At 42.6% G+C, this 18,752-nt stretch overlaps 1 protein-coding gene across 6 annotated transcripts in view; it reads left to right on the top strand.

Moving 5' to 3' along the window:
• Positions 1-18,752, top strand: part of LOC115082297 — a 76,827-nt gene that overhangs the window by 43,849 nt on the left and 14,226 nt on the right. For all 6 annotated transcript variants that reach the window (XM_029586530.1, XM_029586526.1, XM_029586531.1 and 3 more), the window contains one exon: positions 9,252-9,366. In XM_029586530.1, coding sequence (XP_029442390.1) covers positions 9,252-9,366 — 115 coding nt within the window. The remainder of the gene's footprint in view (positions 1-9,251; positions 9,367-18,752) is intronic.

The following is an 18,752-nucleotide window of genomic DNA, read 5'->3' as shown; positions in this document are numbered from 1 at the left end:
CTTGCTTCGGGAGGAAATTAGCAGGTAAGGAATAATTTTCTTTTCCCTGTACGTACCAGGATCAGTCCAGACGGTGGGATGTACCCAAGCTTCCCTAAATCGGGTGGGACCCTGAGAGTCCTGCTCGGACCTGGTCGCCAAAGTGTCCCGATGCTGACGACGCCAGGTGTAATCAATAATGTCTCGAAAGTGTGCAGCAATTTCCATGTTGCTGCTCAACAAATTTCCTGAGAGGAGACGGACCGTACATCCGCCCAGGAAGCTGCCTGCGAGCAAGTGGAGTGAGCGACAACTCCACTAGGAGGAGCTCGTCCCGCTCCGATGTAAGCTGCGGCAATGGCGTCCTTTAGCCATCGTGCAATCGTAGTCTTCGAGGCCGGTGAACCTTTCTTCGGACCCGACCAGAGGACGAATAGATGATCGGAGACCCTGAAATCATTAGTCGCCTCCAGCTAGTGAACCAATGTGCGCTTTACATCCAAAAGACGAAGGGACCTTGGCTCATCGGCGGAAAAGGACGGAAGTTCTACCGTCTGATTCAAGTGAAAAGCAGATACCACCTTCGGGAGAAACGAAGGGACGGTGCGGAGGTACACCCAGGAGTCCGTGAGACGAAGATAAGGCTCTCTACAGGACAATGCTTGAAGTTCCGAAATGTATTGTGCGGAACAGAAGGCCACTAGAAACCCAGTCTTGAGCGTGAGATCCTTAATGGTTGCTCCACGGAGCGGTTCAAAAGGTGATTTGAACTAGGGAAACCTGGGCTCTTAGCCCATTGCGCTAACCTCTAGGCAGCTACTCCATTCCTGCTTCACAGAAAAACCTGAGAGATATAAAGACTTCCAAGATCCTGATTATTAGAATTCTCATGAGATGTTTTCACACTGCAGAGGAAAGAGGTCACAAGGGGTACATGGCTTTTAGCAAAGATTGAAACATATATTGGAAAATCTAGTTTACTCGTGCTCTGTGCCTCTCTAAAGGGTGGAGATCCCTGATGGAGGAGAAATGCAGTATTCAAAAAGCTTTTGTGTATGGACAGGGGCATGGGAGGGATTTTGATAACTTCAGACTTACAGAAGAGATGCAAAATATTAAATAGCTAACCAGTAAGTAAAATCTTCTGGTTAGTTGATTAAGCTATTTATTCCTCCTAGTCCTAAAAAGGTCCAAACAAATGGGTTGTTCTTCCCTACCAGTGGTCTAAGGTAGAGAGCATAGCATTCTCTGTGATGTCATTACAGCTACTAAAATATGGTGCAGTCCAGAAAATTCCTCAGTATTCTCTATCTCCAGCAGATGATAGGATATGCTGGTGGTGCAGCAGGATTTTTTCCGACAAGGCCTGCCTAGCCCTTTAGGATGTGGTAAGGCAGGGGTTTCTCAGGTATCCTAGGCCAGGCTCCCGGCTTTCTAATACTACTCATTTGATTCCCAGCCCCAGAGGGAATTTGGTTGAACCAGAGGGGTTTGAGTTGGAATATTAAGGATCCTTTGTCTGCCTGCCTCTGTTTTTTATATCGGCAGGGCCAGCTGACATGGGAATTGAGTTCTCTTCTCCCTGCTTAGGGAGCAGGGCACCAGGGTCTAGAGTTGGTGTGTTTGGGTGGGAAAGCAAATAAGACCAATAATGGCCGCCTCCTGACTAATTTCCATATCCTGTGACATTTCTAATATTTGTGAAATATCCAACGTCGGTGTCTTATAGCTTCTTCCTCCGCCCAGTCAACTTGCTGAAGATAAGCTTTTATGATTACTGGCATTGCAGACTGCAGGATTTTCAAATTTTGCTGAATGTACAGCTTAAACATCTCCAGAGGAGCAATCATATTTATTACAGGGAAATTCAAAACTCTAAGGTTGTGTGACCTCAGCGTATTTTCAGCGCATTTTCAGTGTTCTCAAGTCTCCTATTTGCTAAATCCGATTGAACAAGCTTGTTGTATTACATCTCTAGCAGAGATCTTGCCTTCAAGGTTTTCCACTTTCTCTTTAAATGTGGAAATCAAATTTGTATTCAAAACAATTTGATTCTTGGTTTCATTAGTTACTTGAGAAAGTGATAATATTGATTCTATTGATTTTAAAATGTTCCATATTCCCTTCAAAGACATTTCCACCGGTCTTTGCAAATTCAGCCCAGGAATCCTAATTTCTGATTGTGCGGTTCCGGTTTCCACCTTCATGACAGTGCTCAGTTCAGTACCTTGAGTAGAAATCCTTGCCACTGCTCAATGTTCCTCCATAGTGGAAACTTGTTCAAGTTCCCCAGTGGTTCCTGTAGAACTCATCCCAGCCTCTCCACAATGCCCCACGATAGTCTCTGGGGTCTCCCCCTGTCGCTGCAGATCGAATTCTCCCCGCGAAACACACAAGGAGCTTCCTACCGTAGCCGGTATTGGAGAGGACTCATCTGTTTGTCCGGGGTGAGCCAGCCTGTTTGGCGCACCAGGGCTCAAGAGTGGTATCAAAGGTTAAGGGGAACAACGCACGCTCCAACGTAGTCACCCCAGTGACCAGGCTCTCTGGTGAAGAAGAAGCCCTCGATGCGGGGCTGATGAGGATCGGGGGAAGGTAAGTAACACTTCTTTTTGTGTGATGTATTGAAAAACGGGAGAAAAATTGTAAAAGGAAAATGCCGCACAGAGGGAGCTCCGACGCAGCGTCCTACACGGTGGCTATCTTGCGCCCCCCCCAGCCCTTCCTTTTTGACTTGGCAACAGCTCCAAAACTTTTACCAAGGTAATGGTAGTTGTAGCTGCTTCTCTGAGGAAAGAAGGTTCATCCTTAACTGGACAACTGGCTAATAAGGTCCAAATCTTTTCAAGAGGGTAATGGAACCTTAGACTAGTCTAGCAGTTAGAGAATTTGGGCTGGGTGATCAATTTTTCAAAGAGCTATTCAATCTCTGGAATAGCTGGGGGATTAATTTGATATGAACAAAAATCGTTTACTTCCAAGATTTTAGATTAAGCACAGAGATTCTCCCTTCTTACTGAGCCCAGAGTTTAGGATTATCTGCAGCTGCTCAAGTTGATGGCCGCCACCTTGCATCCCATTCCCCGGGTCAGATATCACATGCTCTGTAGCCTGTGCTGCTCTCCCCTTAGTCACCCCAATTTCAAGATTTCAAGTGCTGTTTTCTCTTGCTGCTGCTAAATGGAAGGACAGTCCTGCTTGGTGGACCTTGTAGCAGAATGTTAAAAGGTTTGACTCTGGAACCTCTCTCATTGATATTTACCACCGGTACAGGTATGAACCTATCAGGTTGGAGAGCATAGTGTCTGGATGAGGTAGCTCAAGGACTCTGGTCTCAGGATCCATCAACAGGCTAGAAACCAGGGTGATAAGACTAGCTTTGCAGTTTCTTCCCTTAATAAAGGGAAAGGTGGTAAGAGTGTTCTCTGACAATGCAACTATAGTCTCATACATAAACAAACAAGGAGGCACTCTGAGCCTTGGAGTGTCAAAAAACCAATTCCCTCTTTTGTTGGGCAGAAGAGAATGTCACTCAACTTTCAGGAGCATACATTACAAGATAATAAAATGTATAGGCAGAATTAGGAACTTTTTGGATCCAGGAGAATGGGAATTGTCCTGCTGCATTTCAGATGATTGTGGACTGTTGGGGTCTTTGGATCTCAAGGTGACATGCAGGAATGCTGAGGTCTACTGATTATTCAGTCTACGTAGGGAAGCCATATGTGAAGGCATAAACATTTTAATTCAGTCTTGGCCAAGAAGGAATTTGCTGTGTGTACTTCCATGGTCCTTAAAAGGGAAAATATTAAGTTGTTAGTTTATTCATTTAATTTAGTTTTTATATTTTTTATTTCATTGTAACTTGTGAACCATTGTGATGGCTCCCCTGAACGACTGTATACAAAAATCAATCAAATAAATAAAGTAAGTTGAACAAGGAACCGATCCAGATGGTCTTGGTGGCTCCAGACTGGCTGAGGAGGCGCTAATACATAGCTATAATAACACTGCAGGTAGTCCTAGTATTGAGGTTTTCAGAGACCAGAGGCCTCCTATCTCAAGGTCCAGCCAGTATGGGACGACTGGTTCCATTCCCATTTATAGCTTAGCACCTGAGAGGTTGCATTTGCAACGGAAAGGCTATTCCTCCTCTGTAATTTCCATTGTTGAAAGCCTGTAAGAGGACTGCTGCTATGGCATACAGTGACTTGCAAAAGTATTCAAACCCCTTAAAGTCGTCATGTGTGTGGATTACAAATGACACTTATACAGATTTTTCCAGACTGTTTATTACAAACCAGTATGCTTTAAGTAAATTTTCAGTCACAAATCATTTCTTGGGGGGGGGGGGGGGGGGGGGGGGGGTTGAGACTATGACCTCCATTAAGACCATTGGTTCCTCAGTGGAACCTTAATTTGGTTCTCAGGGCCTTACCCTCTAGGCCAGCGGTTCTCGACCGGTGTGTCGCCAAGAACACACAGGTGTGTTGCCACACTTCCCGGTCCTCCGCTGACCCAGCTGCTCCCCCCTACCCAAGCAAAATAGGTCCTCCGCCCGGGCTTAAAATGCTCAAAGCCCAGGCGGAACGCGGCAGGACAGCTGGAGTCAGCGGCACCAGCATGGTCTCTTCTTCCTGCCCCCCTCCCCTGCGGCCCGGAAGAGGAAGTGGTGAGCAGCGGGTGCATGCGCACAAAGAAGAGACCCTGCTAGTGTGGGCGGCATTGGCCTGAAGAAAAGAGGTGTGGTCTTGAAGGATGAACAGCGCGGCTCGGAGAAAAACGAGGAACAACGTCAACCCCCGCGGCCGATGGGACTCCTTTCTCCGCGAGGGCTGAACATAAAGGAGGTTACTGCTGCTGCTAGTTTGGGGGGGGGGGGGGGAGTGAGTGAATGAGCAAGCATGTGTATTTGAGATCCTGTGTGTGTGAGTGAGATAGCATGTATGTGAATGATTGATTGAGAGCCTGTGTGTGAGAGCATGAATGTAAGTTTGTGATTGAAAACCTGTTTGTGTGACAAAGTATGTCTGAGAGAGATCAAAGTGTGTGTATAAATAAGAGGGAGCATGTGTGTCTGTGTATGATTGAGAGCTGGTTTAGGTGAGAGCATGTGAGTATGTGGTTGAGAGCCTGTGTGTAAATGAAAGAGAGAGCATGTTTGTAAGCATGTGAATGAGTCTGTGTGTGAGAGAAGACAGCCTGTATGTGTGTGATTGAAAGCATGTGTTTGTAAGCCTGAAAAGACAGCATGTATGTAAATGTGTAATTAAGAGCCTATGTAAGTGAGAGAGAAAAAGCATGTGTATATGTGAGCGATTGATCGCCGGTGTGAGAGAGAGAGGAGAAAGTTGCAAGCAAACCATCCCTCCTCCTGCTAATTCAAAACAATCTCAGGGCATCTGGATATCAAACGTTCCCAGGTATGAGAGCAAAACCTTTTTTGTATCCATATTATTTTTCATTACTGGGTCTTTCTGTCTGCTATTTTGAAATATTTTATTGGTATCTAGAAATTTTTTATGAGTTCTTAATTATTGGATATTCCATTCATCCGCTGTTTTGAAATCTGTTCTTTTTGTTAGTATGGTTTTACTGCTATTGATTTTATATTTCTTGATTTGTTTTATAAGGACTGGTGATGTTTCTTCTTTTCCTTTATTATACTGCATACAGAGACTCTGGCTTGTTGCGGTTTCCAGTTCAGTTTTTGTCTGCATGCTTCTAGTTATGCGTTTTGGTCTCTTTATTCTTTGTTAGGTGAGGGTCAGCACATGTGATTCAGGTGAGGTTTTCTGCTGGATTGTAGTTTCTGTATAGGGCTCTTTAACAGCCTGACTTGGTCCATTTTCCTAATAGGAGATGTATTGGTGTCTTAAGGCCTGGTACTGTTTACCATTTATGCAATTTCTGTTCAGACAGTATATGTATCTTTCCCTTGTTTCATTCTTAACAATAAAAATAATACTGGGCCTTTATTTTTTATTTCCGCCGTGAATTGTAATGAGCAGTGTGTCACACGTGTGAGCGTGGTCTGTCAGGTGTGTCATGATGGGGGAAAAGGTTGAGAACATTACAGGAGGATCTTGCAAGACTGGAAGATTGGGCATCCAAATGGCAGATGAAATTTAATGTGGACAAGTGCAAGGTGATGCACATAGGGAAAAATAACCCTTGCTGTAGTTACACGATGTTAGGTTCCATGTTAGGAGCTACCACCCAGGAAAAAGATCTAGGCATCATAGTGGATAATACTTTAAAATTGTCGGCTCAGTGTGCTGCAGCAGTCAAAAAAGCAAATAGAATGTTAGGAATTATTAGGAAGGGAATGGTTAATAGAACAGAAAATGTCATAATGCCTCTGTATCGCTCCATGGTGAGACCGCACCTTGAATACTGTGTACAATTCTGGTCGCCGCATCTCAAAAAAGATATAGTTGCGATGGAGAAGGTACAGAGAAGGGCAACCAAAATGATAAAGGGGATGGAACAGCTCCCCTATGAGGAAAGGCTGAAGAGGTTAGGGCTGTTCAGCTTGGAGAAGAGACGGCTGAGGGGGGATATCATAGAGGTCTTTAAGATCATGAGAGGTCTTGAACGAGTAGATGTGACTCGGTTATTTACACTTTCGAATAATAGAAGGACTAGGGGGCATTCCATGAAGTTAGCAAGTAACACATTTAAGACTAATCGGAGAAAATTCTTTTTCACTCAACGCACAATAAAGCTCTGGAATTTGTTGCCAGAGAAGGTAGTTAGTGCAGTTAGTGTAGCTGGGTTCAAAAAAGGTTTGGATAAGTTCTTGGAGGAGAAGCCCATTAATGGCTATTAATCAATTATACTTAGGGAATAGCCACTGCTATTAATTGCATCAGTAGCATGGGTTCTTCTTAGTGTTTGGGTAATTGCCAGGTTCTTGTGGCCTGGTTTTTGGCCTCTGTTGGAAACAGGATGCTGGGCTTGATGGACCCTTGGTCTGACCCAGCATGGCAATTTCTTATGTTCTTAACCACTGCTCTAGTCTATCCCCACCCCAAGCCTCTGCAACAGGTGTCTATCCAGGATTTGTCTTTTAAAGCTGTGTTTTTGGTTGTGATCTGTTTGGCTCTGCATATTTCAGAGCTGTAAGCCTTATCCTGTAGGGATCCTTTCCTGGTATTTTCTGCCGATTTGGTGACTTTGGTTTGTGCCTTCTTTCTTACCCAAGATACTTTTTGGTATTTTTAAATCAGTTAATTTGCCTCCCAGCTTTTTTCAAGGATGTGTGTTTGGGTGTAAGCAGATCATTGAGATTTTTGGATGCCCGTTGGGTTCTCCTAAAATATTTTGGAAGTTACTAATTCTTTTCAGCAGTCAGGCTGTCTGTGTTTTGGAGGCCCTTGCAAGGCAGCATTTAAAGCTACCTTGGCCAGATAGATTAAGGACACTTTCCTCTTCAGCATACACTCTCAAGGGTCATCGGTTTCTGTCTGCTCTCCAAACTCGTTCTACCAGGGCTCACTCTTCTTCCTGGGCTGAAGCTATGTCTATTGTGCCAGAGGATATTTGTAAAGCAGCTATTTGGTTCTCTTTGAACTCGTTAAGCATTGCCATTTGGATATTAGGACTAGAGAGGATGCATCTTTTCCTTGCAGATGTCATTAAGGCAGCCCTTACTTCTTGTTTTCCAGATTAGATGGGTTTTGATACTTCCCATTGTAACTGTTTTAGTTTGATAAGGAATAATTCACAGACACCAATTTAATAATAATTTTTAATAAGCAAATTGATAAAAGTTGATTTGCTATATCCTTTTTAATGTTTCTTTAGTATACACTTAGAATATACAGTAAAGTATATAATTCCTTATCCAGTTATCTCTAGGAATCTTTCCAGAGATAATGAAATAAACGCAGAGAATTTCCCAGATATCTATACTTGATTAATATTGTATCAAATACTTACGATGTAAGTTGTAGCTGGCCAGGCTATTGATACTCACAGTGGGGAGGGAAGTAGCACTGTGATACAGGATATCTTCTGGGCATGCGTTTCTCTCTCTCTCTGCCTCCAAAGCGATGATAAAGTTTTACCCTGTTTTATACTGTCCCAAGTGAAATCCAGGACAAATGTTCTTTTCTGATTGGTCACAAATTGGAGCTCTTTTCCTCAAATATGGTTTTGTACCAGAATAACCAAGTTCTCTTGTCATATATGGTTTTGTGCCAGAATAGCCCCAGCCAACTAAGAATCACTTATTAGCATGGCTCTTCCATATAGAAACAGTTGTTCTTTTGGGAGTTATTTTTGATCCAACCAATCAATGACTATAGCAATGACTGTATCCAGGACTTCAGCTCTGGTTGATAGACAGACCCAAATGTAGGCTATTTTAACTCACTCCAGACGTTGTTGTCAATCTTCCAACTTTCCAATGTCCAGCATCTCTGAGCAAAATGCGGAGACAGCACATCTTCAGCCTGATTCATTAGTAAGTTTTAGCTGGCTTACTAGTTAAATCCACTGTATCCAATACAATATTAATTCAAATTAGGAAATCAAAGAAATAATCTCCTCATCCCACACCATCTAATCTGGAATGGTGTAGCAGGATGTGGGGAAAGTAGAAGTTTCTTACCTGTTCATTTTCCTTTAGTATTGCTACAGTAGACCAGGCCCTTCCTGGGAAATTGGGCCCTAGTATGGCAAAGGACATGCTGCTTCATTCATATGGATGATAAATGCTTATTCACAGGAATTTTACAAGATGTGTAAGCTTTTTTTTTTTTTCTTTTTTCCCCTCCTGTTTATGGAGGAGTAGTTCTGTTAGAGGATCAGTTTCTGAAGTTTGTTCAAGTTTATCAATATTTGGGATGCTTTTAGTGTTTTACTAGAATACCGAGGAACTTTCTGGACTGCACCATGTGTAAGTAGCAGTGACAGAGCACACAGCTTTTTTCTGACATCTCCATCTGCTGGCAGGGAAGAACACTTGTCTGGGCTGGTGTAGCAGGACTAAAGGAAAAGAAATTAACAGGTAAGAAACTTCTCCAAATTAGCTGTCAAGTGCAGTTGAGAGAATGAGTACCACCATGGCTACTTCAGTGCTTTCTCCCAGCTGAATGCACAGCTCCCATGCCGCCATTGTCTAGCCTGGAGTGTGTACATCAGCATGTCAATCTGGGGACAGTGGAGGAGGATGGTTAATGCTGCTGCTTTCGGCCTTGTTGTTTAAATGGTTACATTTTTAAACAATATTTACATCTTTAACTTTGAATATCTTGATTTGACAGGAAACAATAAAGGACTTGACAGCTGGACAGGAAATCCTTGAAAGGGAGGTGAAGGAGTTAAATAAGCGCTTGGAGAGAAACATGGTTATTTTGGAGAGCAGAAATATTGATCCAGGTGACTTGCTTGTCTTTTATTTTCATATAGAACTTTAACTCTCCTTTTAGTCAGCATACTAAAAATAGAATCTGAAATGTCAGTAAAATTTCTCCCACAACTTCATTAGTCAATAACTTGAAATGCACTCCTCCCTCACTAGCTGCAGTTTTTCTCCACACCAGAATGGCTGCTGCTCCTAGTTCAATTCTGACTTTTTTTTTCCTACAACATTCAAATTTTGGGCTCCTGTCATCTGTGTAACAAGACACTGAATATATCGGGCAATACTAGATCTTGGGCAGCTCTGGTATATTTGTTGGCACTTCTTGCAGGCGGTGTGAAATTTAGATTCTGCAAGGGAAGGAAAAAAATGTGTGAGGCAGGTGGAGGGAAAAATGGGGCAAATTAAGGTTTTAGATACACAAGCAGTTGAGTCTTGAGCTAATGACTTAACTGTCAAGCTGAGAAGACAGATCAAGTAGAGCTCCATGGGGGGGGGGGGGGGTTAATTGTGCAGAGTAGTTAAATCACAAGCAGATTGTGATAAATTGCAGGAAGACCTTGTGAGGCTGGAAAATTGGGCATCAAAATGGCAGATGAAATTTAATGTGGACAAGTGCAAGGTGATGCATATAGGGAAAAATAACCCTTGCTATAATTACACAATGTTGGGTTCCATATTAGGTGCTACAACCCAAGAAAGAGATCTAGGCATCATAGTGGATAACACATTGAAATCGTCGGTTCAGTGTGCTGCGGCAGTCAAAAAAGCAAACAGAATGTTGGGAATTATTAGAAAGGGAATGGTGAATAAAACGGAAAATGTCATAATGCCTCTGTATCGCTCCATGGTGAGACCGCACCTTGAATACTATGTACAATTCTGGTCGCCGCATCTCAAAAAAGATATAATTGCGATGGAGAAGGTACAGAGAAGGGCGACCAAAATGATAAAGGGAATGGAACAGCTCCCCTATGAGGAAAGACTAAAGAGGTTAGGACTTTTCAGCTTGGAGAAGAGACTGCTGAGGGGGGAATATGATAGAGGTGTTTAAAATCATGAGAGATCTAGAACGGGTAGATGTGAATCGGTTATTTACTCTGGACCCATACCCCTAGTATAGAGGCACAACGTATTGTCCAAGGTTTCAGTGTTGGATTCCCCATTCAATTCCAGGATCACTAGGAGGGGAAATCGTAGAAGCAAAATTGGACACTGAGTTGGCACTGGGACCTATGACTGGACCATTTTTCATATCAGCCTTCTCAAAAAATGTATCTATCACCTTTGGCAATGGTCCCTAAGAAAGAGCCTGGCAAGTTCAATCTTATCCAGAACCTCTCCTACTCTCCAGGTTCATCTGTGAATGATCAGCTCCCCCCCCCCCCCCGCCCAAAAGAATGCTAAGTGCAATATGCATCATTTGACCATGCTATCGCATTACTCAAAGTGTGGTGCAGCTCCCTTAATGGCCTAGTCTGATAGTTAGCGATCAGCTTTGCTGCCTGTTCACCTGAGCAGCTTCCTGTTGAGCTTTTGGTTCAGAAATCAGTACTAGTTTGATAAATGCATGCCAATAGGATGTTCAGTTTGATGTGCCTACTTTGAGCTCTTCAGTTCTTTCCTTCATTGAGTGACATCACAACAAGCAGGATCAAGCAACATCATACATTACCTTGATTTTTTGTTTGTTGGGTCGAAGGAATCGGATGCATGTGCACGCCTATTACAGGAATTCCAATCTGTTGCCGAGAACTTGGGTATCCCCCGGTTCACAAGAAAACAGATGGCCCTTCTGCAGTCACTTTGTTTTCTTGGCATAGAGTTGGATTCAATCAACATGGTTTCTAGGCTTCCAAAGGACAAAGTAGCAAAACTGCGTGTAATGTTGCCAACGATTGAAGGACAAACATAATTTTTAGTGTGACAGTCATGCGATGGTCCAGGTTTTGGACACAATTGGCTAAATGCCCACAAGGTGGTAGACTTGCTAAGAGAGGTGTTCCTTGCAGGTTTGCGCATCAATACTACAGTGAGAACAAGGAATGTTCCAGGATTTTGTAATGGTATTGATGATTCCTTATCTTATTCTAAGTGGGATTTGTTGGCACTGGGACATTTGGTACCCACAGCGGATGAACAAAGAACTCCAGTGCCAGAGCATCTGTGGATGATTGGTGTCTAGCCACTAGGGACTTAGTAAGAGGGTCCTTGGCTCTGCCCACATGAGCTGCATATTGCTGAAGTTATGACCACATGACCAGATTCCTAAAGCAACATGGCTGGAGGCCTGGACCAGTGCTGGATGACCTGATGGTGAAATACATCTCTTCAGCCAAGGAAGTGAGGGCATCCAGAAGCTCAGTGGCTAGACATCTAGCATGCGGATGGGGAGGATCCCACCAAGTCCTTTCTGTGGAAGATGTTAGCGGGTTGGTCAAGGAAGTTGGGGCTGACCGTGGACACACAGTTTCCAATTTCACATAATCTGCTGGGAACCCTGTGGGTGCTTTTGGCATTCATCTGTGTTTCTGACTTCGACACAAACCTGATTTGCCTTGCCTTCTCGCTTGTCTTGGAGCTTTAAGCGTGAATGACTTTGTTACATCCGACAAGAACGATCCGTATCTGTGGCATATTGTTGTAGAATGACGTACACCTCTAGTGCTCCGTATAAAGATACGCAAGTCGAAACCGTCAGGTGGGAAAGGGTGCAATCCTTTCTTTGAAGCAGATTGAGGCATGCAACACTTGTCCTGTCCAGAACATGGAAAAGTATTTAGCAGTTTGACCCTCTGGAGGTATACATTTGTTACACTGACCAGGTCCCAATGACCAGATATAAGTTCTCCACTGTGCTCATAATGGCTGTAACAAAAATGGGCCTGGATGCCAAAAAAATTTACTACATACTCCTTTGGGATTGGAGCAGCCACGAGCGCAGCGCAAGCAGGTCTATGGATTGACACCATACGGAGGATAGGAAGATGGAGATCCACAGCAGTCAATACCAGTTGGCTATGATCCCTTGGCTGGACCCATACCCCTAGTATAGAGAGGCACAACGTATTGTCCAAGGTTTCAGTGTTGGATTCCCCATTCAATTCCAGGATCACTAGGAGGGGAAATCGAAGAAGCAAAATTGGACACTGAGTTGGCACTGGGACCTATGACTGGTCTGGGTTAGCACATCTACTCATAATTCTTAATGGTGTTTTGCAGATCTGTGCCAAGCTCAATTGACTTCTTGGATTATCAGCCACTCTTTTTTGTGCATTGGACTGCTAAGAGAGCATGCGATCACCCCTATGGACTGCATTTGGGATTGGCACCTCGAGGGCTAGTCTTGACATGGATGGACAAGCCAGGCATGCGTTGGGACCAATTGTTACCCCTTCTTTGGCATTTGAGGGATTCAACGGCAATCCCAGACGCCATCATAATACATTTGGGGGACAATGACCTTGGCGAATTATCAAGCAAGCAGTTAATTTTGAGGATCAAGAATGAATTGGCTGAGTTATCATCCTAGTTCCCTCATACTCATTTATTGTGGTCTTGACATTATTCCACGTCCAAAACTGCAGGATTTGAAACTGTGAAGGAGTGGAGGGTGGCCAATGTAACCCCAATATTTAAAAAAGGCTCCAGGGGTGATCCGGGTAACTATAGACCAGTGAGCCTAACTTCAGTGCCGGGAAAAATAGTGGAAACTATCCTCAAGATCAAAATTGTAGAGCATATAGAAAGACATGATTTAATGGGACACAGTCAACATGGATTTACCCAAGGGAAGTCTTGCCTAACAAACCTGCTTCATTTTTTTGAAGGGGTTAATAAACATGTGGATAAAGGTGAACCGGTAGATGTAGTGTATTTGGATTTTCAGAAGGCGTTTGACAAAGTCCCTCATGAGAGGCTTCTACGAAAACTAAAAAGTCATGGGATAGGAGGCGATGTCCTTTCGTGGATTACAAACTGGTTAAAAGACAGGAAACAGAGAGTAGGACTAAATGGTCAATTTTCTCAGTGGAAAAGGGTAAACAGTGGAGTGCCTCAGGGATCTGTACTTGGACCGGTGCTTTTCAATATATATATCAATGATCTGGAAAGGAATACAATGAGTGACGTTATCAAATTTGCAGATGATACAAAATTATTCAGAGTAGTTAAATCACAAGCAGACTGTGATACATTACAGGAGGACCTTGCAAGACTGGAAGATTGGGCATCCAAATGGCAGATGAAATTTAATGTGGACAAGTGCAAGGTGTTGCATATAGGGAAAAATAACCCTAGCTGTAGTTACACGATGTTAGGTTCTATATTAGGAGCTACCACCCAAGAAAGAGATCTAGGCGTCATAGTAGATAATACATTGAAATCGTCAGCTCAGTGTGCTGCAGCAGTCAAAAAAGCAAATAAAATGTTAGGAATTATTAGGAAGGGAATGGTTAATAAAACGGAAAATGTCATAATGCCTCTATATCGCTCCATGGTGAGACCACACCTTGAATACTGTGTACAATTCTGGTCGCCGTATCTCAAAAAAGATATAGTTGCAATGGAGAAGGTACAGAGAAGGGCAACCAAAATGATAAAGGGGATGGAACAGCTCCCCTATGAGGAAAGGCTGAAGAGGTTAGGGCTGTTCAGCTTGGAGAAGAGACGGCTGAGGGGGGATATCATAGAGGTCTTTAAGATCATGAGAGGTCTTGAACGAGTAGATGTGACTCGGTTATTTACACTTTCGAATAATAGAAGGACTAGGGGGCATTCCATGAAGTTAGCAAGTAGCACATTTAAGACTAATCGGAGAAAATTCTTTTTCACTCAACGCACAATAAATCTCTGGAATTTGTTGCCAGAGGATGTGGTTAGTGCAGTTAGTGTAGCTGGGTTCAAAAAAGGTTTGGATAAGTTCTTGGAAGAGAAGTCCATTAACTGCTATTAATCAAGTTTACTTAGGGAATAGTCACTGCTATTAATTGCATCAGTAGCATGGGATCTTCTAGGTGTTTGGGTAATTGCCAGGTTCTTGTGGCCTGGTTTGGCCTCTGTTGGAAACAGGATGCTGGGCTTGATGGACCCTTGGTCTGACCCAGCATGGCAATTTCTTATGTTCTTATGTTCTTAACTGTCAGATCGGCGTATAGACCTGCAAGCTTGGTGGAAGCCAGATCAGATGCAAATGGGTGGATCTCCATTGTCAAGTTTTGTGTAGATTGGACAAAGTTCATCTTTCTGACATTTGGATACAATATATTCAATGCCCTACAGTAGGCAAAGGAGGGATTGTTGGGGGATTGATGTTGGCTGCAGCTGAATGTTACAGGGCATGAGGCAAGGGCATGCCCTACCTCATGCCTATGGCGGTTACCCGGACCGGTAGGGATATTTTGGGCATGGTGCAGGCATGCATCACTATCCAGGTCAGCAGTGGACTGGTACCTTGGGCGGTGCCTGGCGGGGCATTCTGTATGCCTGGGGGGGGGGGGGGGGCTGGGTTTGATGCTGCCTTGCTTGGTTGTTATGGTGGATAGCGGAGGTTTCTCTGACTCCATCTGCTGGAGGGGAGGCATAACCCAGCAGTCTGGACTGATCCTGGTACGTACAGGGAAATCTAATTAACCCACTGCCATAAATGTGTACATTATTTAATACAATGCAATAACAGACAAATTGAATAAAAAGGCTGCAGCCTTATTGAACTATATATAGAGGGAGGGGGAGAGTTCAATAAAGTTGTGGCCTTTTTATCCAATTTCTACGCATCTGTCATAAGAACATAAGAAAATGCCATACTGGGTCAGACCAAGGGTCCATCAAGCCCAGCATCCTGTTTCCAACAGTGGCCAATCCAGGCCATAAGAACCTGGCAAGTACCCAAAAACTAAGTCTATTCCATGTTACTGTTGCTAGTAATAGCAGAGGCTATTTTCTAAGTCAACTTAATAGCAGGTAATGGACTTCTCCAAGAACTTATCCAATCCTTTTTTTATACCCAGCTACACTAACTGCACTAACCACATCCCCTGGCACCAAATTCCAGAGTTTGTGCGTTGAGTGGAAAAAAAACTTTCTCTGATTGCATTGTATTAAATGTACACACTTATGGCAGTGGGTTAATTAGAGGTGATGTGGCTGCTAGTTATAGCTAATGCCATCATTTAGCATGGACTTTCCATGCAAGGGTGCTAACTTAAAAGCACATTTTTGGAGCATAAAAGACTTTGCTGTATCAGCAGTAAAATTTGCACCCAATTGGGTTAATTTTAAAACCAGCACATATGGGCACACAGAAGCAAACGTACGCTGGCATTTTAAATCATGCACACATTTACACGTGTATGATTTAAAATATGCTTAGCCTATGCATGTGTGCTCCTAATTTTAATCCGTTACATAAATATACTTTGCATATCTATCTTAAATAGTCTGCGTTGACAAGCACAGGTAAGCGAAATTTAAAACCTGCTCGCATGAAGGCCATAGCCAGTTTTCCCAATAAATCTACCAGGTTGCCCAGTCTATCTTGAGGCCATCCAGACCTCTCTGGTTCTTCATCCTGCACTCACTGAAGTTGACCAGGACCCCCTCACCCTGTCGTGTTTTCCCTAAAACACGATTTCTGCAGACTTGCTCCTCAAGAGCAGCAGTAAATATACATGGCTAACAAGCTGCTGAGTGCTGTGGTCTCCGATTTAAGTGTGTAACTGTTGGCCCGGCCTCAGAATGCCCATGCTCTGCTCCTATTCTGGGCCCCCTTTTTTTTTTTTTTTTTTTTTTTTTTTAGCTCATGCTTTTAAAATCATATTACTCATGTGCGGCCCACATACTCGCATATGTAGGCTTTTAGTGCGAACAACGCTTTTAATATTCGGTCCAATATGCTCACAAATCTGAGGGTTAAACCTTAAGCTCAGTTAAACGCATCTTATTGCATCAGCTTGCTGGGAAGACTTTGGACAAATACAAAGATATTGTGTGCCTGTATAGAGCTCTGTTTTGACCACACCTAGAGTATTGTGTATGGTTCTATTGCTCCATCTCAAAGGTACAAAGAAGGGCAAATTGGTGTGAAGATTGGTTACAAAAAAAAAAAAAAAAGTTTTGGGATTTTTAGCTTGGGGGGGGGGGGGGAATAGAAGGGGGTCTGATAGAGATCAGCAAGATCATACTGGAAAAGAACAAATCATAAAGGAGCAGAGGTCATCTAAGGAAGTTATGCTACCAATTTCAAGACTAACACAAACTATCTCTTTAGCCAGTGGGTAGGTAAACTGGAATCTGCTGCTACCAAATCTAATCATAGCAAGAAGTAGAAAGAAGTCCAAGAGGAGTCTGGATGCATTCCTGGAAGATAAGGAGATAAATGGATATTAGAGATTGGGTGGAGGCCAAGTGGCTTTACACTTTTATAGAGCTACAGGGAACATAACATAAGAAATTTCCATGCTGGGTCAGACCAAAGGTCCATCAAGCCCAGCATCCTGTTTCCAACAGGGGCCAAAACCAGGCCACAAGAACCTGGCAATTACCCAAACACTAAGAAAGAACCCATGCTACTGATGCAATTAATAGCAGTGGCTATTCCCTAAGAAAACTTGATTAATAGCCATTAATGGACTTCTCCTCCAAGAACTTATCCAAACCTTTTTTGAACCCAGCTACACTAACTGCACTAACCACATCCTCTGGCAACAAATTCCAGAGCTTAATTGTGTGTTGAGTGAAAAAACTTTCACCAATTAATTTTAAATGTGTACTTGCTAACTTCATGGAGTGCCCCCTAGGCCTTCTATAGGAATTATTAGGAAGAGAATAGTGAATAAAACAGAAAATGTCAATGCCTCTGTATCGCTTCATGGTAAGACCGCACCTTGAGTACTGTGTACAGTTCTGGTCACCGCATCTCAATAATGATTTGTTGCACTGGAGAAGTTACAGAGAAGGACGATCAAAATGATGAAGGGGATGGAACAGCTCCCCTATGAGGAAAGGCAAAAGAGGTTAGGGCTGTTCAGCTTGGAGAAGACACAGCTGAGGGGGATATGATAGAGGTCTTTAAAATCATGAGAAGTTTAGAATGGGTAGATGTAAATCGGTTATTTACACTTTCGAATAATAGACTAGGGGGCACTCCATGAAGTTAGCAAGTAGCACATTTAAAATTAATTACTTTTTTGGCTGCTGCAGCACACTGAGCTGACTCTTTTTTTTTTAATGTATTATCCACTATGATGCCTAGATTTTTTTCCTGGGTTGTAACTCCTAATATGGAACCTAACATCATATAACTACAGCAGAGCTTTCCAAATTTTTCATGTTGGTGACACACTTTTTAGACATAAGAACATAAGAAATTGCCATGCTGGGTCAGACCAAGGGTCCATCAAGCCTAGCATCCTGTTTCCAACAGAGGCCAAAACCAGGCCACAAGAACCTGGCAATTATCCAAACACTAAGAAGATCCCATGCTACTGATGCAATTAATAGCAGTGGCTATTCCCTAAGTAAAATTGATTAATAGCTGTTAATGGACTTCTCCTCCAAGAACTTATCCAAACCTTTTTTGAACCCAGCTATACTAACTGCACTAACCACATCCTCTGGCAACAAATTCCAGAGTTTTTTTTTTTTATTTATAATTTATTAAATTTCTTACATACATTTATATGAAATAAGAAAAGGAAAATAGTCTGTTAACACATAAACCATAATTTACCATATAATAAAAGGAAAAAAAATTATTCTATAACAGACATATATAGACCCCTTTATCTGGGGGAGCCTTTTATTTACTAAGTAATAATAAAGGAAATTATGACCCATTCATAAACAAGAGAGAAACTTTTCGCTTTTACCAAACTTATTCATCAATAAGGGCTATAACTCACTTAGCCACTTTTATCTTGAAGAAATACTTCTAGATGCCCTGGGTCAACGAAAACAAACTTATTTCTTTGGTATGAAATCATGCATTTACAGGGGTATTTTAAAAAGAAGGTGGCTCCAAGTGCTAATACCCTCTGTTTCAATATCAAAAATTGTTTCCTTCTGTGTTGAGTTACCCTCGACACATCGGGAAAAATTTGCATTGTTTGTCCACAAAAAGAAAAATTTTTATTCAAAAAGTATTTCTGGAGAACCAGATTTTTCTGGCTCTCTAGTGCAAATACCACCACCAAGGTCGACCTTATCTGGATATTATCCACCGATGCTTCCAAAAAGGATGTCAAATTGGGGCTTTCTGGTTGGAGTATATCCATGTCACCATCATTCTTAGCAAGATTCTTTTTTACATTTGATACATAGTACAAATTAGAAATAATTATTTCCTCTGAAATACCCAAAATTTCTTTTGAGTATTTTTTAAATAATTCATTAGCAGACAGAAGTC

Source organism: Rhinatrema bivittatum, unplaced genomic scaffold (assembly GCF_901001135.1).
Source record: "Rhinatrema bivittatum unplaced genomic scaffold, aRhiBiv1.1, whole genome shotgun sequence".
Lineage (NCBI taxonomy): Eukaryota > Metazoa > Chordata > Amphibia > Gymnophiona > Rhinatrematidae > Rhinatrema > Rhinatrema bivittatum.
Note: the sequence above shows the minus strand (reverse complement) of the source record. Positions and strands in the feature narration are given on the sequence as shown.